General features: G+C 42.1%; 1 protein-coding gene across 1 annotated transcript in view; it reads right to left on the bottom strand.

Moving 5' to 3' along the window:
• The window catches only part of CERS6 (ceramide synthase 6), a gene marked incomplete at both ends in the record, with an annotated part of 128,436 nt that extends 114,355 nt beyond the window's left edge, over positions 1 to 14,081 (bottom strand). Inside the window, one exon of the mRNA XM_082001705.1 lies at positions 13,912 to 14,081. Coding sequence (XP_081857831.1) covers positions 13,912 to 14,081 — 170 coding nt within the window. The remainder of the gene's footprint in view (positions 1 to 13,911) is intronic.
• Between the last annotated feature and the right edge of the window lie 11,353 nt (positions 14,082 to 25,434).

The following is a 25,434-nucleotide window of genomic DNA, read 5'->3' as shown; positions in this document are numbered from 1 at the left end:
TGCACACATACTAGTAGTCCTGAAAAAAATGGGGGAGGGGGAAACATGGCACTTAGTCAAGGAAAGAAAAATGGAATTTAAAAAGAAATAACTTTATATATATATATCTCTCTCTCCTTGATTTTTACATAGGTGTACAGATCGAATGGCTTCTGCTTCTTAATTACTAAAACAGTAATCAGATGGCTACACATGACCATACATAATGACATTGAATTTCTGGTCTTACATTGGTATAACACCAGAAGTCAGCAGAAGCTAATGTCTAATTTATATCGGCAGAAGATCAGATTAAGGACCTTTGTGAGTAAATAAACCATATTCAAGAGTAACACAGATCTTCAACTGGTATAAATCAGTCTGACCACCCTCAAACCGATTTATACCACCAGCAGACCTTACCAGTATGCAAATAATCAGATGACTGTGTGACAAAGCTCTCTTTATGCATAGAGATACAATTTCACAAAATTAATGCACTCTTTACATTAAAATTCATATAGGAAAGCAAACACTAATATTCCAAGACAGACAGCTAGTCTGAGGTATAGACTCCAGGATGTTTCACAGGAAAACTGTAGGATGTCATTGGGCAGGAAGCATGAGAAACACTGACCACTGTAATCTTATTTTTTCATGTATGACTTGGATTTACTGGCTCATGTGCAGCAGGCAGGTCTAAAGCAGTGGAAAAGATTCACAGCAGCCCCAGGTGAAGTTAACACAAGTCTGAAGGAGAAAACCAGATGCAACTACTAACACTTGGCTTCCAAAGACCATTTTTGTATACAAAGATGAACTAATCTAGCTTTTTATTTGGAATCTCTACACAGAACTGTATCAACTAGAACAACAGTTAAGATGGGGGAAACTACTGCCTTGGCTCTTCATTCCAAAAAGCCTTCCCCAAGACAGAGAGCCACCACCATAAACAAACAAAAATAAAAATAAAACAGCAATACATAATAACACCTTCCTGTTCTAGCCAAGATCTAAGTCCACCACAGTTATTCAAGGGAAGCAGACATCCTTTGGAGATTGTACACAAAGCACTGGATATAAAGGACCGAAATCAAGGTCACCTTCTCCTTGCTCTGTGAATCACCTTATGGATCACATAGTTGGCAACATCCTTGCTTTGATAGCTACCTCCTTCCCTGTATATGGTTTCTCATCGTGTTGTGCTCTAGTTTGAGAGCTGGGAGAGGATGGCAGATTATTTAGCAGATAGTGTCATTTCTTAGTCAATGCACTTGCGCTATTTCCAAACCATTTTTAGGGAATATTTCCTGATATGGATACAGGACTTTGTAGAAAGAAAACATGAAAGAAGCTGTGATTTCTCCTAATAAAGACTTATTTATTAAGAGGGTTTTGCGATTAAGATGAGAGACATATTCTTTTTCCACCAAACTGAGAAAGATCTTTGATAAAATTAGGATCATCTTGAAACCCTTCCCCAACCCAAACCCATCTCTTACACACCACTGCACTCAGAAAGCCTTCCTCTATGGCTGCTTTTACAATTAAATGCCATTTTAAAAGCTAAATTAGGAGTCTGTAATGCTCTTAGCACAGCTCTTCAATAAAGGTGCAATGGAAGAGCAGCTCATCTGAATGATAGAGTCACTACACACCATAACAGCACTGAAGAGGGGCAAAAGACTTTGCTTCCTCTCTATTTCAGTTGCTGCCTCTTCCATACAGAAGAGCTGGGCAGCAATGGACAAACCTCAAGACAGGAACTTCAGATCTACCTTTGTTTGCCACCAGCAGCTCTGCAGAACATCATGCATGGATAGACAGCTTTTGTTCAAAGGGAGGCAGAAGGGCAAATAACATGAAAAATTAAGATGGCAGCAGATGCAGGACAAGAAAACATTTATGGGGCACATAGAAGAAGAGACAAAGATCAGAAAGATGCATAGCAAGAAATACTGGAATAAACCTTAATTTTAATTTGAGACGTGTAAGGGAAATTTATTTTGAGATGGGGGCACAGCTGTAAAATAAGAAGTGAGAGAGTTAGTAGGTTATGAATCATATGCTTTGCACCAAAACAATGCATTCTTTCTGAATCATTAATAGGCAACTTCCATAGAAGATGTGAAACTATCAGAATCCTCAATTCTAGCTGTATATTCATACAGTCCAGGTCCTCCAAAGACACGATGGCTGTCATGTTTTGAGTTATAAATGAAAGCATGGTAATAAAATACAACAAACAAAGGAAAAAAACCACAAAAAAACCCTGTAGCACCACTAAATCCATCCTCCAGAATAGGGCAAATTATTTAACTAAAATGCACTTAAAATTAAGTGTGAACGCAAATACTTTAAAATAACTTTGCAGTTTTCTATTCTTTAAGGCACCTTACTTGACTATTTTAAAAAAAAGCCACTTTTCCTCTGGGTCATCCCACTGCTGTTAAAAATAGAGCAAGTAGCTTGTTACAAGGGATAGACAAATACTACTGCACGCACCAGTGTAACTACGTCAGATAGATTTATTTTTTTACATGTAGTACTATAGGTTATTCCCCCCCCATCCCTACAGGAAAAACCAAGGCAGAGAAGATACTATTCAAAGGAAACTTTTATTGCATTCGCACCAAGAAAAAAAATTATTTAAACGCCTAAGCCACTCTGGTGTTATGCCCGAGTTATTATTGACAGGAAACAAGGCAATACACAAGCAACGCTACAGTGAGGGATACAAAGTGCTACTTTCTCTTCAAACCTCTCAATGTAGGAGTAAGCAAAATGAAGTAGTCTCTTTCCATTTCTGCTAGTGCACTTGACAACTGAAGGTAAATGCCAGGCTAGAGAGGTTTGAACTCTTGCTATGATTCTAGCAAACTATCAGCCTATCTTCAAGAAAATCAACCTGTTCAGAGATTTTTTTTTTCTTAAATGAAATAGAAAACAAACAACAAACCCAAACCACATACAGATACAAACTCTTACATTATGAAGTGGTCAACAGTGTATGCTTCTGGAGGCTGGCAATGCTGTAGTGATCTTATTTTTATCTCTACATCATTCTCTTGTAACCAGATCATTTATCAGTGCTGGCTGAAAGTCAGGACATCTGTTCCCGATGAAATTTTGACATTTCTAAATTTCCATTTCATTCCAAACTTCAAGTAAACCAAATATTTTTCACATTTCCTATAAATGCTCTAGAAAATAACAATTCCAGGTTAGCACACACTCTAATTAGGATATAGAGTGTGCTGCTTCTATCAAATATCAAACTGCTTCATTATCACCCCAACAACTGACATCTTGAAATATCACACTTTGTAGACCTGTCAATATTTTACAGCTGCTCTTAAGGATTTTTTTAATTTAATGATTTTTAATAAAATAGCGGGAAAAAATATATTACATCAGAGTGATATGATGCCACTGTAGTGCATAAATTACTCAGTATCACACACATATTTTTATGTACATATATTTACAACTATACATATATTACCTATATGAACAACTGGTGAATGTGGAACTAAAGACCAGCTTCTCTCCTTTTTTCCTAAGGCTGATTTACTCTTGAACACAAAGGAAATAAAAGCTTTTCCAGTAAGGCATGTGATCACTACTCCTTGTCTTGTAAGTACCTCTTTCTGTGAAATTTTTTCAAACACAAAATTATCTTGAAGATATTGCAGTGTGGAGAAGAATCAACTTAAGGGGAACAAAACTGAAATTATCCTCAAAATTGCCTGTTATAATCAAATTTAATGCTGTAGGAGACTCAAAGTATTGATCCTAGAAGGGAACAGAATGTGTTTATACCATAACAACTCAGACTTCATTTTGGGTACCCACAAGGTAATTCCTGTCTTAGATAGAGGAGGTCTGCATCTATTTCTTGATTCACGTCCCATCTGCTCACATGCCAGACTACAATAAAATCAAAAGACCCATTCTACAGCAAATGGAAAATCCAGATGTCCAGTCAATCAAGTGTTATGTGCTCTGCCCTAATTAGGTTTCTCCTGCAGGCTTACAGTGAACTTCAACCTAATCCTCACCTATTCAGGTTTCCAATACAGTTTACACACCTCATACAGACACAGGATCCCAGGAGCCCCTTGGAGCCCTGCACTGTGAAAGAACGCCATTTAATGAGGTTTATGATTTCACAGAATCACTGAGGCTGGAAGAGACCTCTGGAGATCACAAACTCCAGCCCTCTACTCATAGCACAGTCTACTAGTGCAGGATCACGCCCCATTGTTTTTTTAATATCTCCACAGATGGAGACTCCACAACCTCTCTGGGTAACCTGTCCCAGTGTTTCACCATCATCCCAGAAAAAGTTCTTGTGTTTAAATAGAATTTACTGCCTATCAATTGCTCGTTGCCTCTTGTCCTTTTGCTGGACACCACTAAAAAAAGTCTAGCTCTGCCTTCTTTACTCTCCCTATCAGGTATTTGTACACACTGATGAGATCCCCCTGAGCCTTCTCTTCTCTCAACTGAACTGTCAGCTCTGTTAGCCTCTCCTCGTATGTCCGATGCTCCAAATCCTTATCATCTTAGCAGCCCTTCACTGCTCTCACTCCACTGTATGTTCATGTCTTGTAGAGGGGAGACCAAAACTGGACACATCACTCCAGACAGGGCCTCACCAATACCAAGTACAGGGGAATAATCCCTTCCCTTGACCTGCTGGCAAATCTTTCCCCAATGCTGCTGGTGCATTTCTGGCTCACATGCAACTTCTTGTCCACCAGCACTCCCAGACTCCATCTGCAGTTCAATTTGTCATAATCACGTCAATACAACCATTGCAAAGTTAATTTAGTACAATGGGTGTTGTAATCCCGGGGAGCATTTGGTGCTGGAACTGTTCATATTTTCAGGCAACTCTCTTATCAGTTCTCTCCCTTCTCTCATACTAGGTGTGTGGGAAAAGTTGACAGATAAGTATCAACCACGCAATTACCACCAAATTATTGCTTCAATATATACAAAACACGCTCCTGCTTGTGGTCTAACCGCTTGCTTTTCTTTTTCTCAATGGCTTCTTTCCAACATGATGCCTGTAAGAGGAATAAATACACTCAACTGGACCCGATCATCTTGTCTAGCAGCATGCTTTGGACAACCACGAGTAGTAAACAGTGGGAAGTTCAAGAAAATCTAATGGACAACTGCAGAAAAGCTTGTCAACAGGCACATTCCCTCTCATGACCCACTCATTGCCTAAAACTTTGTTTTCAACAGAAGCAACTGGTTTCAGTAGTTGCAAGGAGGATTCTGGACTTGATGACTCACTAGTCTCATCTGCTACACTAGTGCCCAGGAAAACCACAGCCCCAGCGGTGAACTGGTGAAAGGCTGGAGCCCTCCAGATCGCCAGCTGAGCAGGTGTTCTCCTGGTTGAGAAATGCATTCACCAACTAAGTTCACCCACCATCCCCAAAATCTCTCAGCTCGCTTTCATTTCATGTAGATTTAATTTTGTCTGCTTTGTCATGCTATAATACCCACAGGTTTAGACTAGCATTTCATGTTTATGCTGCCCACCTACAAAGTTTCAGCAGTTGCCATATCAAGGCTAACTTCTGTACTTCTTAAGGAACGCATCTTGTTTGGACTGTCCTCTTCACAACAGCACACCAGGCAGTTTGTCTTCAGCTGTGTGGGCCACTGCATTCTTCTCAGCAACAGATACATCACACAGTCACGACAGACACAAGCAAAAGAAAGCACAAGGGATATTACAATGTGCCACTCTGATCTTATTTTCACATTACTCACTTTTGTGATCAGCAGCTGCTTTTGAGTAAGCAGGGTCCCTTTACTTCGCACTGTACAGCACATTCTTATTCCCAAGTAAGCAACTCCCTGCCACTGCCTGAAGGCATCTCTCACTAGCCTAGGCAGTTACGTTCATTTGTACCATTTGTCCATGTAGACAGTGTTGGTGCAAAAGCAGCTTTCATAGTTTAAAGTTCTGTGCGACTACAGGATGCCAACCACCACAGCAAAGTAGAAGCTGAGAGTGGCCTCCAGTTCCACGCTCTTCTCAGTAAGGATGAGAGTCCCACAGATGCGGTAAAGGACAGTCCCAGTGAAAGTTCAGGTATTTATGCAATGTCGTATAGAACTGATTTCAGACAGCAACAGAGGCAAAAAGGGAGTGAAGAGATCCCAATTCTAAAGTGAGGATTTCAGCATCATTTCTATCAAGCCTTTTTCTCCTTCTGTTTGAGGAACTAGAAAACATTAAGTTTATCTCAAAGGACAGAAAACAGGCAATGAGTAGATGTGATGACACCACATGTAATACATGAGCCACTTTTCCTCTGGGTCATCCCACTGCTGTTAAAAATAGAGCAAGTAGCTTGTTACAAAGGATAGACAAATACTACTGCACACACAAATACTCAAATAGCCTCAGCAATCTAAGACTTTATGCCAATGAACACCCTCTGGGCTCTAACCTCTCGTTTTTGCACCAGTGTAACTACGTCAGATAGATTTTTTTTTTTTTTAAATGTAGTACTATAGGTTATTCCCCCCCCCATCCCTACAGGAGAAACCAAGGCAGAGAAGATACTATTAAAAGGAAGCTTTTACTGCCTTCACACCAAGAAAAAATGAAAGTGATTTAGATATATTGCTTAAACCATCCTAGCGTGACCTGTGTGTGCAAAGAAGGCTTTTCATAATTTCAGACCAAACTTTAAAGTACATAATTTATAATATTAAAATGAGCTTTAGGTTAGTGAACCTGAAAGATACTTCATTAATACAAGGTAGTCTGGAGAACGTTAGCATTCTGTTCATCCCTGTGCAAAGGGTAACTTGAATTAATATCCAATATACAAATATATCTGTTCTTACATATTTTAAAATATACAACATGGATGTTATGCTTCTTTACAGCTCTTAGACACCCTTAGTAATTGTACAGACAATTACCTTGAGAGTTAAAATTTGATTATGTTAGATCAGTAACAGTTACATGAGGCTTCACAATTGCTCAGCAGTACAACAGCTTACAAATCACAAAACTTGTGATTATGAGAGGTAGTAACTACACAGGGGAAAAAAAAAACCCAAATCATTACAGTTTACTCTCTGGTTTTGGTACAGAAGCCACAGCTTTGTGTTACAGGTCCACCAGCATTATAAAAACCACCTCTAAGATTATAACTGGCTATGCTAAATACTCCAGCTCTCTCACCACAATTTGACTACTTCAGAATAACCAGAAAGGTATCATCCTTGTGAGAAACTGATGGATGCCAGATGGTGTAGAGTTAGTTTTCTGTAAGGACCATGTGCTAAAAAGAGTTCCTTGCAGATGACAGAAGATCTCAGCCCATCCGATTGTCAGAAACATTGCTCATCTTAAAGCAAGACATCAATGATTCCTCCTCTTTCACACGATCAGACCCCCATGTTTCTCTTCCTTTCCCTTGACCTGGATGCCCATCTCTGCTGCACCCCCAAAATCTTTAAGTGCCCAATGAGTGAAGTGAGTCACTGGTGTGGGAGACCATAGTGCAATCAAGGTGTTAGATAAACACCTCCAAGGAACTGTTGATACACATCATATGCATCTGACTGTTCGTAAGGTGCCAACTACAGTCTTAAGCGTACTACTGAATATTATAGAATGTTACATCACTTATGAAAGCTACATACTTTTATGCTGTAATTTTAACTTTCTTCCCAAAACTCCATGACTACCTTGAGACAGGCAGAGAAAACCCAAAGGCTAATTAACTGTCAAACTACTGTAGGCATGGGATATTTAACAACTGCTGGGAAAAAACAAAACAAAACACAAATATGGTCAAGTAAGCACTGCTTAGCTCAGGCATCCCCTCCCTCTCTACCCTGTTGACAGATAACAGACATAGAGTCAAGGGAACAGATTTCCCCAAATGTTCATTTACTAAATACTTTGTATGGACCAAGACACTGGTCTGCAGATGTGCAGACAGGCAGCATATCAGAAGCTCTTCTTTTCCTGAGAACAAATTCTTAGCAAATGCTTGTTAATCAGAGACAGAGGCAGAAGTAGGAACAACCAAAAGTAACTATGCAGTTGCAGGAATCCAGGCAGGAACCGAATGGGAGTTTCTAACAGTAACTGGAACCTGTTCTCAGCCAAAACCCCACTAACGGCAGCTCTGCCCCAGTATTAGGCTCCCAGTACCCACTAGTGACTTGTCACTGAAACTTTCCCTCAGCCAAGTTGTGGTTTGGCTGTCATGCTTCTGTCACCTGGATATTTTAGAAATCCATTTTAATGGCATTCTCTACTAGAGCTCAACACATATTTCCCATTTAACTGCCGATTTTGAGATTGGCACTAATATGCATCTATAAATGGTCCTTTACGAAGGACATTTAAATAGTATGCATTTTATCCACTCCACTCCCTTTTAAAGGAATGCTCTCGGCTTACATCTGAACACACAACTGCATTACACAACAGAGATGTGTACCAGCCAACACAGACACAATCAACACGCCACACTGGTCAGAGATGGTAAAACAGAGCTCCATCCATGCCAAGACAGACAATAGCTCTCCAGGTAGAAACAATCATTTCGTCGTGAGGTATCTATGTTAGTGGCTGAAGCTCAAACACTGCAACCTTAGGAAGCAAAAACTGGTTACATAAAGGAAAATATAAATGACAGAAAATTAGTAACTAATGAAAAGAAACAGAGAAATGGATCAGCAAGATATAAATTTATTTTAAAGCTATTTACTGTTAATGCTCTATTGTTATTATTTTAAGAAGAAATTTGTTTAAAGTTTAAAAGAAATAGCTTTTTTGGTTATTTTCTTTACCTCACCTGTGTCTTTTCATAGGAAGTTATCAATTTCAATGTTCTATTCCATTTCAACTGAATTAAGCATTCATTAAACAGTAATCAAGCAAAAAAAAAACCCCTTACAGGTCAACTTATTAAAAAAGAAAAGAGTACAGAGAAAAAAAAACTGAGAACATCTTTATTCACTTACACATGAATTGTACCAGAACAATCAGATTTCGCCTAACACACAGCAAACTAAGCAAGAAAACTACAAATACCACAGCCTACAAACAGGTTTTGATAGAAATCATGATCATTGCCCCACCCAGCCTCCCCAGATGACATTCTGGGCTGCTGGAAATACAGCAAGTTTGTGCACTCTCTTCCAAATTCTGTATCCTGTCTAGCCTCCTTGTCATAAAAAAGCACCGATACTAGATGTCTTGGGGATTACGAAAACCAAATTTGTTTGTATACACCACATACCAGAAACACTTGCAAGGCTTTAATGTATTGTCACCTGCATGGATTTTTACCGTTAGCAAAATATATGTGCACACACACTGTATTGTGTCACCCTGATCCACTAGGAATTCTACTGTGTCATACTAAATGATAGTCAGCTGATGTTACCTCTGAGTCTGAATTACCATTATAAAAGCAAAATGTCATACAAAAGCCATGAATTTCCATACACTCAATGTCTAGAGTATCTTGATCTGACTGAGAGTAAATGATGAGGCTGGCTCAGTTTATATCAGCACAACTGGAGTGCTGTTCCTATACGTAATCTAGCTATTCCTGACCATATGAGCCATTCCATCAACTAAGGAACACCAGCTTCACCTTTAAGAACTACCCCCTATGTCAAGGCCAGAGGTCAATAAAGGCATTATAAGCCTAAATTTGCTGATTTATCGAGCGCTCTCATTAGATCTGAGCCCAAACTGCTGCTTGCAAGGTGTGGGAAATGAAGTACACTGCAACTACTATGCAAAGATGAGATATGAGAAACTTGAGTAGATGAGCCAAGCGTAAAGAAAGCAGAAATATCAGACTACTTGACTCAGAAGATTGCTGGACCACATCGGAAATCTGTTTAGTTAGCACTTCTTTTGGAGGACTCCGCCAACTCTTCCTTGACAGAAGTCTCTAAAGCAGAGGTGTGTTACCCTCTTGTTTTGTGTCCAACAAACACACCGAGCCCCATCCAACCTGACCTTGAATGTTTCCAGGGATGGGGCACCTACCATGTCTCTGGGCAACCTGTGCCAGTGTTTTACCACCCTCATTGTGAAAAATTTCTTCCTTACAACAAATATTTATCTTTCTATGCCAATCAAAACTACAACACCCTGCTATTAGTAGGACCAGTTTCAATTTAGCTTTAACCTGTCTTGCCCACACTAGAACTGGAAAGGATCCAGGGAGACAGAGACTGGTATTATTGAGAATCTACGTTATCTCCTTATAGCCAAAGGCATTGTATAGTACAGGAGGGGTTCCTTAATTGCTTACATGCCTTTAAAAAAGTAGCAAGACACACAAAATGGATGAATACTATGAAGAAATATGTCCCCACATTACCACTGCATTGCTAAACTCCTGCCATCTTCCAAATTACTAGGTAATGCTATCCTTGCTCTTAGTTATTACAGTTTTCTAAAATGTATTTTGTGTGTAAAGAAAGAGATTAATGAGAAGGAAGGGAAAAGAGAAAAGGCTGTTAAGGTATTTTAGCGCCTCATCCATAACTATGATGGCCTCAGCAGATAGATCTACTAAATCTCATGGTTATGAGATTATACCTCAGAGGAAAGCTTATTTCAAGAGTACTCATCATCATCAGATCCAAGTGCTGGAGTGATTCAGCATACACTTAATGTTCTAATCTACTTTTTCCTTTCATTCAAGAGTGCTGGTCAGGTATGGTAGGACAAGGAAATCAACAAAAAGTAGTTGATTTGAATGGAAAAAAAAAATTCAGAAGCATCTAGATTCTTTTCTTTACTTGGTTAGTTGATTCACCAAACCAGTAACAAAAAGAAAATCCCAGTGGGATTAACTCTGTTAATAATAAGTGAATATGTACGTAACAAAATTTCCAAGTTCTGTCATTTCAGTTGCACCCACAAATATATGTGCATATAGAATATAAATTAAGTCAACTCTTAACCCTTAGTATGACAAGTTTTATTCCCCAGACACATCAAGAACTTTGTAAGCAAAGATACATGAAGTCCAAATCACAGCTCCTCCCGAACCATATTGCCTACTACTGTGAAGATCCATGAAGGCAGTCACGCTTCATAGCAAGGGAAGTAAAACCATACTGCTCCAGCAGCCTAGCAGCCAGCTGCTGTGAAGGAGTCTGAAAATAATGGATGTAAAATACATAATCAGAATCTTAACACTTTGTGGTGCTTCCCTAGCAGCATAAAAAAATTTTAAGAACACCTGTATTGGGTATCTTACAAAACAAAACAGAGAACATGCTGATGTTACAAATATTGCAGTACAACCATGGATTTAAAGCAGACCTGCTTTTTTAAAAAAATGTATTACAGCATCTATTTTTTTTCTTTATTTGCTACCATTGCAAAAACAGGGAAATGTTACACATCTGCAGAAGTTTGTTCCAGGATGTAGCATGTACAACACCAGTCATCCACAACTTGAATATTGAAAGGAAAAAAAGTGGCTGTTTTAATACACAGAAGAATGAAAAATTACCAGTTTAACAGATATTCCTCTTTCCCCTTACAGATCCTGTAGAGCTTTATCAGCTGAAAGAATTCCAAGCCTTTAATTAATGAAGTGCATGAGGCATTTCCATGGCTCCCAACAAAGCATAAAGGTCTGACAAAATAAATTACTAATAAGCAATAATAAGGCTTGATCTTTCCCCCATTCAAGTCAAAGACTTGCTTTGATCAATGGAAGCAGATCCAGTCACTTTTGCTCAGCCTGCTTTAATAAAATGCTCTACATGAAAAAATCACAATTGTACCGTGCCATGTGGATTAATCCCACACAAAACAGACTGATCCTACTCTCACAGTGGAGGTTTGCAAACGATTTGAAATTAAAAAGGAAAAAATACATACTGAAGTAATTGTTAATAAAACCTTTTTGGAGGTCTCTCACCTACTCTCAGGCTAGCAGAATGCATTTCCAGATCTAAATTTCAAAATTAGCTTAAAGGACGTAAGAGAATTATGAAAACCTACTGATTTTCCTCATCTGTATAACTAACACTTAAAAATATCATCTACTGCAAAATTAAAAATTACTTGAATTGAATGAAGAAAAATAACCAAAGGGAGAAGATACAGACTACTAAATAATCAGAGCAGCCTCTGTAACTCTAACAACAGCCACATCTGAACTAGCAGAAACAAACTGATTGTAAGTTTAGGCTGAACTTGTCTCCCTGACTAACTGTTCCTCCATCTAAACACAGCCCTGCTGTGATACATATCGCAGTTCAGATGGCAAGAGATGCAACATCACGCACCCACTTTCAGCGCTCGAAAGTACACATTGTACAGACTGCAAATTGACTAATGATTTGACATCATCTAAATAACAGTTGGCACTCAAATTGTAACTGTATTGCAGTATTTAACTCAGAGAAGTGTTTACATCAACTTTTGATAACGTCAGATTTTCAGGCAGACCACAATTTTTTCTGTTTTTTTCGGTACATCTGTAAAGCAACACAGCAGTTAACAGCAGCCCACGACAGCTTATTTCTCAAAACAAATACGGTCCTCTCAACCAAGTCATGAAAACAGCCAAGTTTCTCACAAACCAAAGTCCCAGGTGCCATATTCTAAGCAGGAGGAGGGAACACTTAGGAGATGCGGAGTGCTACCTGGCAGATCAGCTGTTTTACCATTTTTAAAGGATCTTTTACAGCCTTTCCCTGGCACCTGGTCTTCTGTTCTCTTCCTTGACTGCCCTAATAGCATGGCCTAAGAAAGGAGCACTGAAGACACGTAGGTGTCGGCATAGGGACCCGTCCTGCTGCTCCCCTGCAGACGGAGGGAACACCACCTTTGCCAGGCAGCACAGCAGCGCGCGCAAGCGAGCGGCCCGCCTCGCTTCAGCTGCCTCCGCGTGACAGGCGGCCTCTGTCAATGCCCGTAAGGAAACACTCAGCGAAAATAAACGGTCATTGCTGACCAACCATTAGTTTGACGCCTTGTGTTTAGATATACGTATTCATGTTTGTGAAACACCGACTTCAAAATACGCAGTCTCAACGAGCAGCGAGTTCGGTTCGCAGATGAACGGCGCCTGGAGCGCTTCTTCACCGGGATCCTACGCCCTGACAGAAATGGGAGTGCTCGCACCGCTACCAGACCAACCGGCCAGGCAAAGCTCTGCTCAGCGACACAACACGCCTTCCCCTCAGCCCGGCGCTCGCCACCGAACTTCCCCGTCCCTACCTGACGCTCCAGGTTTAACCGCCGCCGCCTCAGCGCCTCGCGCCGCCGGCGGGAGTGAGGCCGAGTCCCGCCCCGAGGCCTGCGGCGCCCCGCGGCGGGAGGGCAGCACGGGTTCGCCGCGGGTTCCACCCTGGAGACCGACCCTGCGGCGGCTGCCCTGTTGCGGGGGGCATGGCAAACTCGCCTGCCGGGACAGTTTCCCGCCCTGGCCCGTCCCCGCAAGCGCTTCTTGCGGGGCTTCCCTGAGGGGGGAGGACAGGACCCCGCCGCAGTCCGGGGGTCGCGGCCCGCCGGCGGGCAGGCCCCGGCTCGCACAGGTTCCGGAGAGCCCTTCTCCCCCTGGCACCAGCGGCTGCCGCAGGGGGAGCAGGCAGGGCTGCGCCGGTTCCCGGGGAGACCTCGCCTCCTAGCGCCCGCGCCGGGCAGCGGGAGAGGAGCGCCGGCTGCCTTCCGAGCCCCTCCACCTTCGTGCATCGGGCCCGCTACGTAACCGACCGAGCGGGGAGGGAAAACGTAAGAGCCCGGCAAGGCCGGGAGAGATGCGGCGGCGGGAGGAGGACGCCGGGCAGCCAACCTTCCTCTCAGCGAGCGGCAGCCGCCAGCCGCGCGGCCCGCCCAGCCCCGCCGAGCCCGGGGCGGCGAGGGCAGCTCGGCGTTACCTTTCGAAGAGCAGCCGGATCATGAAGATGCAGAAGGCCAGGGGAAAGGCGAGGTAGAGGTCCTCTGCCTGCGGGAAGGCGGCCTCCTCCGTGCTCTGCAGGTCCGCCCAGGTGACGTTGTGCGGCAGCCAGAACCGCTCGTTCCAGAACCAGGCGAGGATCCCTGCCATCTTTGCTTTGTCTGCCGCGGCGCCCCCCACTCCGCCGGCCTTCCCTCGCCGCGGCGAGGCGTGTGCGAGCGACTGCCGTGGGAGAGGAGGATAGAGGCGTGTGTCAGCCCCGCCGCTGCGGGGGATGCTGCCGAGCGCCGCGGCGCGCTGTGCCGGCTCCCCGCCCCGGCCGCCCGGCGGGGGCCGCGGCCGCCCCGCCTGTCACGGGGCCACGCCGGCCCCCATTGGCTCCCGCCCGCGCCCCGCCGCGCGGCTGCTCGGCTACCCCGGGGCCCGCCGCGGTCCTCAGGCTGGCCCCGCCGGGCGGCCGGGGGCTGCCTTCCCCCGCCCCTCTTCCCCTTCCAAAGCACCCCACCGATCCCCGAGCCAGAAATGACGCGGCCCGAGCGAGCGGGGACCCCGTCCTGGGGGCACTCACCGCGGCCGAGACTGCCGGCGCGCTGCACCGGGCTGGGACGCAGCCTCCGCCTCAGCGCCGGCTCGGCGTCCAACCGGCCTGGCCGCCGCGGCCCTCCCTGCCTCCCTCCGCGTGGTATCGCCAGGCTCCCGGCGAGCCTAGGAGTGCTGTCGCCTGGTTTAAATAGGCAGAGGGCAGCAACAAAAAGCCCTCCTCCTGTGAGCTCTGCGTGGGCCAGTATCGGCTGCCGCGGCGGGTCCCCGCGCGAGTAACCCCTGCCCTCAGCGCTGCTCTCCGCCCCTCCCGCTGAGGCGTGGAGACGGGAGCGGGGCTGTCCCGGGTGGAAGGACCCTCTGAAAGATGTAATGACTTAACCCTGTGTGCCTGTACAGCAAACGGGCGAAGCATGGAAGGGCGCCTGAGAGCACACCAGTCATGATCAACAAACCAGGTTAGGACCGTGGCTTTGCACTCCCAGCTACAGAAAACCTTTTTGTCTTTACGTAGGTTTTTACTTTCGGTTCCTTATCTCACTGGCCCGTCCCGCTAGAGACAAGCTGCAAGGGGAAAACTGTAATTGTCTCTGTTAGACTTTACAGCAAAGGTGACTATCTTTACTGTAGCTGAGACACGGTGGTCTCGGCACACACAAAATTACTTCAACTAGTAGGTACACCGCTCCTGTAACACCACTATTTTGTCTGCTGTGCCTCACGTTATTTTAGATGGCTTCAGTTTTCTCCCCTGTATCATCACACTCTCCAGCTGGCGACTGAATACTGAAAGACGCTTGACTTCTGCACATAGCACACTCCAGAGTTTTATCATCATGCCTTCAGGTTTTCTGCTAGCTTGCTCTTTTCCCCCCACTGACTCTACTTGCCCTTCCTGAAAAATTAACTGTGCAGCTCCTCATGCCTGTTACTGACATTTCTGTGCCGAAGAAAACTCTTAAGTTAAATATATGACCCTGATGATGTGAAAAATGCCATGCTGATTTAAACATAACAAACCATTTCTGTATATGGAGAGAATTTCCATCTAGGACATTTCAGGGAAGTTTCAGGGAATGCTTTGGCAGGATGGCTGAAGAGCCATGCAGGTGAACCTGCCACTGGATGTTTCTGTTTTATTGCTGAGCTAGTATCCTGAGTGTCTGTAAATATTCTGATTCAGTTCTTGTGGTTGCTTCTTGGGGAGAGAGAAAAGAGCTGGTAGCTGGAGGCTGCTCCACAGACACCTAGTCCTTCAAATAGTCTGAAAAAAACACGTGAGCTCTAGCACCACTGTCAGATTTGCCTGTTCCCATCTCTTCCTTCACTGCAGTTAGTACGGTGCTCACTGCCTGTGCTCATCTGAGCTCTCAGCTCCCCAGTGGTTCCAGACCTATGCATAATCGTCTCCAGATCCTACTATGAGTCTCTGACATGAGCTATCTGTGAAAACCCAGGGCTTTGCTGTGACTTCAGTTCAGAGGGAAAACTGACCATGGGAGTTGCACACCTCTAATGCAGCCTTCTTCACTTACAAATAATGATTTTCTGAACAGAAGAAAATATTTCGTTGCTCAAATTACAAAGACCTCTTCTAGCCAGTGACAAAAACATAACTGGCTAATCTCTCCCTTTCAACCTCTCTGCCTTGTTCTCCTGGCCGGGTTTTACCACTCTTCCGGCTGACCTAGAACCTGCCTAGAACTTCCCCTGGGAGCTCACCTTCCAGCACCGTCTCAGAAACACCTGAGCTGGCTCCTGCACATATACGTATGCCTCTCTTCAGTTACAATACCCAAATCATCCAGATCACTCCATTTTCTGAGTGGACTTGCGTAAACCAATCTTAAATGGAGATACGAGTGTGTGTCCTCAGAATTACCTCAGAAGCATAAACTTTGAAATGTGTTGATGAAAAGCTCTTTCAATATCATTTTAATGGCTGACAATAGGCAGATAACCATATGCTTCATTAATGATAATTGTGTTTAAGGCAAAGTTAATTTTAATCAGAAAATTGGTATCATTATTCTGCACCTGAAGGTGACCTGTCTTTTTGCAGCATATTTCAATATTCCAATCGCTTTAGACGTATATTCAATATTTATGTCTGTTTCCAATGCAATGAAGTAGTTCTTTCCAAGCCAGTACTGAGGCTTGCAGGTGCTGGTGCTTGGCATTGCTTATGTACAGATAGAGGAGAGGAACAGATCTTTGCAAAGTGAACCTACCAGCAGTAATAATCTGATGATACATAAGAGGTTAATTCCTGCTAAACAATTAGTGTAATTGACTTTTGTATCAGGCTAGAATTATGTTAGGGCAACAGATCTCTAAGCATATATGAAAATGAATGACATTTCTAAAACATTTGGGAGGATGACCAATTAAAAGCTTTTATTGAATTCAAATTGTAGCAGCAATTATGCAGACGTAGCCAAGACAGGACTATGGAATGAGGATACCTGAATCTTGTGCTTTGGAGGCACATTTCACCAGGATTTGTTTTTCTGCCCCCTAAAACTGTTATATCACAAAAGGAAGCCCAACAGAAGTTTAAAAAACATGGTTTCGTTTGTGGTCTTATATCCTGAAGCAACTTATTCCAAGATAGTGCTAGAACTTTGCAAAAAAAAAAAAAAAGGGGGGGCTGAAAGTGAGTCTGTTTCCTCAAAAGCCCAACCTGGGCACTCTTTGTAATGTAAGAGTTAGTAATAACTAAACAAAAATGTATTTAAAATTCCCTAAAAGTTACTGAACTTCTATTTCTACTCCAAAAAGAAGAAGAGAAAACTGACAGACTGCACATCACTAGTTCAAGGCCATGAGCAACCAGGAGAGTGGCCACTCTGAAATGAAGGACTTCATCGTTTATGTCTTGTTTGTTTGTTTAGCATCAAGAAGCCAAGTTAGATGTCAGGCACAAAAGAAGAGGTTCCTTAGCTTTAGGAATAAAATTATTGTTCTTAGTCTAATAAAGTTCCTCCTTCAGGCTAAGAACAAGCGTATTAAATGCATTTTCACACAGCAGAAGATTTCCTTTGCCCACCAGCCTCACTTCTCCCCATGGCCATGAACTTCCAGTAGCCTCTTCACATCAGATTAGGAGATTGCTAGTACTTCCTCACAGATCAGAATAAACTGTGTGATATTTTCCAATGTAGATATGTTTTAATACATGAAAATTCAGAAAGTTTTCTGGAAAATTTAAATCTGTTTTCTATCAATATTAAACTGCTTAAAATAGGCAGTGGTTTATGCTGTCTTAGGCTTCCACACAGATATAAACACACACAAAGCAAAGATTAAAAATAAAAAATGAGTTGCTTTAAGTAATGGGTCACATAAGATATCAATTGATCAGGACACTGTTCCAAAAGGTACTGCAAAAATTGCATAGAAAAGCAGCATGCTGTTTAAACTTAGCTGTTTAGCAGAGAAATGCCATTTAAAGTTTTCAAACACTACATTCACGCTGCAAATATGGCTTGAATTACAAGCTTCTAACAAAACCTTTGAGACTTCCTTGAAGGATATTGACAGTGATCTTTCCTACTCGGGGGATGTTTCAAAAACAGCTTTCCTAGTTTACAGTGGGTAATAGCCTACTATTTTTATTTACCTGTCATGGTTTATTTATCCATCTGCAGTCAACAGGAGCCTGTATTGCATCTCTAAACTACTTTGAGTTTGGTAATGTGTATTTCTTAGCACCCACGTGTCTGTGCCATACTGCTGGTTACCTGGAGGAGTCCCTCCACCAAAACAGGAAAAGCTGCAGCAAAACCTTGTGATTTTAAAGGACTGCTAAAGAATTGAAAGCAACCGGCCAAAAGTTTTATCTCATTTAGTCTGCTGTAATTCTGGAGTAGCACCAGGCTACGTGCAGGGGACTGTGATCAGATCCTGGGCCAGTCCATTTAACGCAATGGATAGTACAGGTGCCAATAACACGATCCAGTGGGACTGACTTTTTGTTATCCAAGTCTGAACCAGGTTGTTCCTGAACAGAAGAGATGGCTATGGCTGACCCTCATAAAAGCAGCGGTGCCAGTCCCATTTCTGTAGGTCCGTATCATTAGGCCACTAATGATGTGCCTAGCAGAAGGGCCAAGAACTGCCTGGGTGTTGCACGATTGCTCTGTGCTCTCCTGGGGAGGGTGGAAGACCGCGGGTATGGGGGAAGTGGCAGTGCAAGGCATGGCCCCGAGCTGTCATTCTTCTAACAAGTCTTCTACCTGCTGGTCCCAGCAGCTGTGGGGACTTCCAGCTTCCTGCGTTGCTAGTTTTGCCAGCTTCTCTAATAATTTCACCCAAGAAGTAAAATCACGCTAACAGAGCGGCAGTCTTCATTACAAAAACTATGCTGTGCCAGTCACATAATTTCCGACTCCTGCATGGGGTTATATTAGTCTGAAAAGACCAGCCTGGCTTCAGCCAGCTACCAAATTACGTACTCTGAATTCAAGTCACTAGCAGAGCTCTGTGTAATAGTGCTTAAGATACATCAATACAATAGATGTCCACAGGTTATATTACCTCACAGCCTTCCAAATTTTTTATCTTGGCAGACAAGCAAGTTTTGTCATTTGGGAAGACATGCAATGATAACTAGTTTGGCTGTCATGAAAAGATGCATGGACAAGTAGCTCCAGTTGAAAGAGAGGTTTACAAGCATTGGGAAGGTTTGTGCTGGGCTCCAATTAAATTCAAGACCCAAAGCAGAACTGCTCTGTGAGGACTGGTCAGAAGGAGAGGAGGAAGAAGGGATTGCCTGAGTCACTGTATGTCTCTATGCTTCATTTATCTCCATTGTTCACTTCGGTTTGGCTTCCTGCTGTAATTTTAAAGAAAGTGTGCCAAAGTGTACATCCTAATTATGGTGCAGGCATAGTTCACTTGACTTCAGTCTTGCTTAACTATCTGAGCTTATGCTAAACTGAACTAGACCGTATTCAAAGTACAGTAAGAGTAGTCAGAATCTTCTGCACCAGTATTAATTAAATTTTCCTGAAAGAAAACTTCTAATGAGGTTTGCACAACTCAACATAGACAGGCGGATGGAAAAAGTGCTGGTTTTATCTCAAACTAGATACACTGCATTACACTTCAACTGGCATTTCAGAAACATTTACTTCAGACCTATTCATGTGGCCAGGTTTGGGCTATAGAGTCACATTATAATTTAGTTAGCAAAGGGACTTTTCAAGCCTTCAAGCAGTCAAAATTTACTCTTCAGCATATTGGCTAGTGTGGAGCCCTAACGGATCTTGTCTCACCGGCATCTGGAGATGTGCTGGGTGAATTGCAGACTTTCTGTAGCCAGGCCTTGTTTCCACAGTCAGTAAAATCTGGGCACTGACCAACCACATGGTTGTGCTGGCCTCAACAATGAACGTGCAATCTGGAGCCTGTGCCAGCTTTATGTCAGCTGCAAGGGACAGACAACACCTGACCCTCCACGCAATGGGCACACTAATCTGGCATAAAAAGTCAGCTACTACAATGCTAACCCATCCCGTTGTTTACAGGGAATTTGTATGGCCAGTGCGAGCTCCTGAGAGATCAGTACCTCCCATCTCACGGCTGCAAGCTGTCTTACCAAACCACAGTCCTGAAGTCAGAACTAACCTCACTTATTTACTGCTCATCTTCAGCCAGCTTCCAAGGTAATTATATTCTGCCCAGAAGAACATTCACCTGGACATCCCAGCTTTTTCTTCAAAGCTCTTTTAACATTGCTGTCACAATGTCATCTGTTAGTTATCTGGTAACACTTTGTGTTCACACATGAATGAAGTCAATGCTATTTAGTATTTGGTTTGAAGACCCCACATAGATGTAAATTATTATTTGCCTAGGAGCTAGATGACAGGTAACTTGCTGGCAGTAGATTTTTATTTTCTTATTATGCAGTTTTAAACATCCTCCTTATAATTTCACTGTACTTATTTCACAGCAATGCAGGGAGAGCTGGACAGAATTTTTTTTTTTTTTTCACAAAAAATGTACATTTGGGTTGGCTGAAACTATCACTGAATTCATGCCAAATTTATCAAATTAGCATTTTTATTTCCGTAAGTCATCAAATATATTATTCTGACATTTTCAAACCAAAGCATCCATTTTTTATTGTGTAATGACATTGCAAGAGAAAGGTTATTTTACTTTTTAAGTGAATTGGAAGTAAATCAAAGGATTGGGTAAAATCAGACACATCATAATTGTATGATACAAGTATATCTTTAGAGCTCTAGATAGTCATTAAATATTCCCTTAGCTGTACTGACAGTGTCAAGGCTCTCAAGATTATAGGTCACTTAAATCAGTTAAGTGGAAAAGGTACCAGAAAACTGAACTGATAACTGAGTGGGCCACACTCGCCACTGGGATAACTCTAGCAGCGGCTATGCTCTACAGTGCACATAACAACTTACTGCGTCCTGTAAATACAGTCATAATTCTGCAAAAGGAAGCTGACGCACCATCTTGTCTCCTCCCTCTGTTACAGAGCATAGCTATTACAGGCACTGACACAGTAAATTGGTTAGGTATGGCTTTAAGCATTTTCTGAATTGGAAATATAATACCCTATTTCTCTGGAGTTGTGGAGAGGAAAAAACAGAGAACAACACTTCAGTCTTCCCAAGATTTGTTTCCACACCAGTGTGTGTTCTCTCACAAGTTCATGCTGGATAACCAATCAACAGAAAAATAAGAGGATTTTTTTCACTCCAGTTATGAAAAAGGGATTGCTTTTATTCCTCCCATGAAAAAAAAAGGCACCAACATACTTTGTCTGCCAGATCGTGTATATAGGTACTATATTATTATATAAAACAGTTGAATACCTTGATTTGAATGTTATATTTAATCTTTGGCAACTGTCATCATTTTTGCCTCTCCTAGTGGGCTATACTCTTATTCAAATTTGTGGCTGCAGCCCATTTGTATTCTCCAAAGCCTTTGTCTCCCTCTTGACACCCAAAGCTTTCCCCCACCCTGCTGAGTCAGCTGGTCAGCCCAGGCTAATAGCTGCTTTGTGTCCCAGCACAGTAACATGGACACAGGAGCAAAAATCTATCTAGGGATTTATCATTCCTTCAATTTATTCTCATCCACAGTGCCTTTTGGAATAAGTAGTGGCTTGTTTGGCAACTGTCTTTTGGTTAAAAAGTGTAAAGATTTATAAATATCAGTCCAAACATCCAGAAGAGGAGACGAGGGGGGTTTGTTCACCCACACATCAGTCTTGCCTTATACAGAAATAGGAAGGCTGCACAAATACTGTAATATAAATACAGAGTAAGAATGAGTATGTTGGTTTGTACAGTAGACCAGTAAGCCTCCTCACCTGGAAGTAGACATGTAGAGGAATCCAAATGAATTTGTCCTGATCTATGCTAGTAAAAGAAAGAATAACCTCAACCATCCCTCCTGTACCCACCAAACACGACAGGTGTGATTTGCAGAGCGTCAGAGCTGACCTCACTGTTCTTTTGTTTGCAGTAAAGAAGAGAATTTGCACGGAATTTAGTGTAATCAGTATAATTAGCATTGGACACGCCTGAGAAATCCATGCAGTAGCTACTACCTCACTGATGTATAAACTGAATACTGAGGAATTAAATGAGTACAGAAGGTCCTCAGCCAGATCAGCTGGATTGCCAGTTTGTTACTAGACTATAACAATTCACAGCAAATAAGCTGGTATACTCATACTGATGCTGCACGACATCTCAACACTAACCATATATCTCCAAAAGCTCAAGGAAATTATGCTGTTTAGGAGATATTTACCAGAAGGACAAGGCAAACTTAGAGAAGTTTTTCCAAGGATTTTACATCTCACAGGGCTCCAAAAGAACCACTAAAATTGTTTTATGTCAACTTCACTAAGAATTAATTTATCAAAAACAATTATTTGCAATGCTAGCTTTTTATACGCATGAAACACCAATTTATAAAAAAGATCCAGAGAACATCAACTAAGAGGAATGATTTTTCCTGGACCTTTGTTACTAAATGTTTTCTTATTTGTAAGAAAGACTATATTTTCTGAAGTAATACTCTTGAAAAGGTTGAATTAGTTCCATCATTGCTTCGTGATTATTCTGTGGGGTTTTTGCCCATTGCATTTCACACCAAGAGAAAAAGGAAAAAAAAAAAAAAAAAGAGATGCTGGCAATTTTGCCTTGAGTTTCTGTCTTGTGTAGGGGAGAACCCTGGTGTGATCAATGCTCCTCCTGCTCTGTAAAGTGAGGCTGATTGTAAACTGGGTGCATCACACAGACAGGCAGGTATCCTCGTGGAATGGCACGGAAGACTGCAAAATTGGTAAGTCAGCTTAGTGAACCCCACAAGACATACTTGCAAAGACATACAGCTCTAAGCTTATAATCTGAATACCATGATCTAACTATATAAGCATTCTACCAAACAGGATTAAAAGTGGTTATTAGAAACATACTTTTAGCATAACTAGTTGTATTCTACGTAAATATATAGAGATTTTTTTTTGAGAAGATTCCAAATGTGTAAGACTTTTGTCTCTTTTGACCTAGAAGTCAGAGTTCCTAAAAGCATATAGTGTTGAGATAAGAAAAAAAACCACTAGGTGTTAGTGGTTTTCTATCATGTAAGTACAATCCGTCTCAAATCAGTGGCTGTTTTGTCTCTGACTTCAAAGGAAAACTGTCAGACTGATAGAAGAGGCAGGTGGCCACGCCTAACTGTCAGCGGGTTATTGCTATTTTGCTTTAACTAGTGTATACTTGGATTTCATACAAATAGGAAACAAATTAAAGGTGAAGGCTATTTTAACTGATTAGAGGTACCATCTAAAGAATTTCTATAAAACTGACGTGAACAAATCAAGTATGTCAATGAATAACTTTCTGGAAACAGAATTTTGGTGGGAGGCATCCTTTCCCCAGGCTCAGAGCAGACGTACCGTTTCATTCATTTCCCAGTTAACAGCAGATACTGTTGAGGTTGGTGGTCTTCATCATTCCAGAGCAACCAAAATTCAGGTATCAAACTCTATGCTGATCAGCACTGCTGCAAAACCCTTTTTGTGCTAATGCTGCCTCCTTACAGCCTGGCTTTTGTTACAGTGCTGAGGAAACCCCTCCTTCTGCACAATGAAGGGGCCAGGCTATAATTTGGGAACTTTACAAACACAAATTGTACATTGGAAACCACTTTTTGTTCGCTAACCCACTTCATAAAAAGACCAGAATAAATACATCTGCAAAAGCTCAGGAGCTTCCCTGCTGGGTGAGGTCTGTATTAAGACAGATAAATTAAATAAGAGAAGAACTCTGAACCAAGCAAATGAGGGTAGCTGAATAATATCAATTGACATTGGCACACTTTAAAAAAAAAAAACAAAAACAAAACAAAACAAGATTTTTTCCAAAGTTTCTGTCAAAACAATGAATTTTTTCTTGGAAAGCATACTCCATGGGGAAAAAATTGGTATCACTTAACGTTAAATGTATTCTTTTAACTAATATGTTTATCACTGTCATTATCTGCTATTGTTTATCAATAAAAGAGGTTTTCATTTACTAAAACCCCACGTAATTAAACCTCGGGAAGAAAATGCTGCTTCTAGAAATAAGAACTCATCACAGAAACAACAAATGAAATAATGCAAACCACAATGCACTCGTTCCTAACTATGCATTTAGGATATCAACAGAGGATGACGGTCCAGCTGGCTGGGGCCCAAAGTGTTGGCAGGCAGAGTAGGAAAGGGAGTTAAAGGGACTCAGTTTACAGCAAGGAGAATGTTATCTTTTTTTATCCTGTTGCACCTTCCAGTGGATTTGATCACCAAGTACAACATATTTTTGTTCTGCCCTCACGGGCAGATGAGGGGTGGAGAGAAATGCTCTGACATGATTCCAACTGAACCCAAATCGCTTGCATGAGGCCGGTTCTCTCTGGTCTTGCCACAAGTTCGGGTTCTTTGGTCTTTTTCTTTGGAGCTCAGTTTCTGCTGCTCTTGAAATGTCATGGCTGTGGTTCAGAGCAGAAGAAAAGCTGCAGCCCTTGCAAATGCGGAGCGGAGCTGGGATGGGCTATGTCCCGCAGCCTCAATCACGGAGCAAAATTTTCCTGTGCCAAAGCGTCACCATAACAAGCTTTTTCAGGAAGCGATAGGGGAAGGCAGGCAGTGTGCTGTAGCTGTACAATTTCAAACACACAAAAACTCTTCACACGAGCTGTGGTTAAGCGGAGCCAGACACACACAGCTGCACTGCCTTCCAAAATACATCCCCACCCCCCCAATTTGCCTAAATAAATGCCACTTTTTTAAAGCACATTAAGTCCCCTGTGTTACATCTGTCAAGTCCTCTAGAGCACAGCTTTTTGGGGGAGGATGAGGACAGTTCTACCATTTTTATGAAAATGTTGTGTAGCTTCTAACTTAAGTTTCCACTGTAAAGCAAAATAAACACTCCCCAGCATATTATTTTGGGTTATATGTTGTATCTTCTGCTACATGGTTGTTTAGATTCCATTTGCAGTCAGTCAGCAGGTAAAGTCACAATACAATGGCTATAATCCTCTGCTTTTTGCAATATTTATATGATTTTCCACGTGCATAATAGCATGTTTGATGTATTTATTTTACTACAATAATAGTTTATGTCTGTCTGAAGGCAGAGGGTCCAATCCAATCCTGGGATTAAATCTTCAACACGCATCTTGTAAGGTTTTATACCCTATAGTATATTGACTCAGGCTCTGTAGATTATAAAAAGAACTCCACTTCATAAACATTAACATTTTGTCAGCATCTATACACTTAAGTTTTAATGATTTTTATTTTAAAAGTTAGGAAAATACTTTACTACTTTCCCTTCGGTAAATTTAGTCTATTGTGCTGAATTGTGTTTTACTGAATCTATTACGTGATATAGAACAAACCCAGGGATTAAAAATCATAACA

This window comes from Phaethon aethereus, assembly GCF_964289735.1.
Source record: "Phaethon aethereus genome assembly, chromosome: 6".
Lineage (NCBI taxonomy): Eukaryota > Metazoa > Chordata > Aves > Phaethontiformes > Phaethontidae > Phaethon > Phaethon aethereus.
This window is presented reverse-complemented; position numbering and strand designations above follow the sequence as displayed.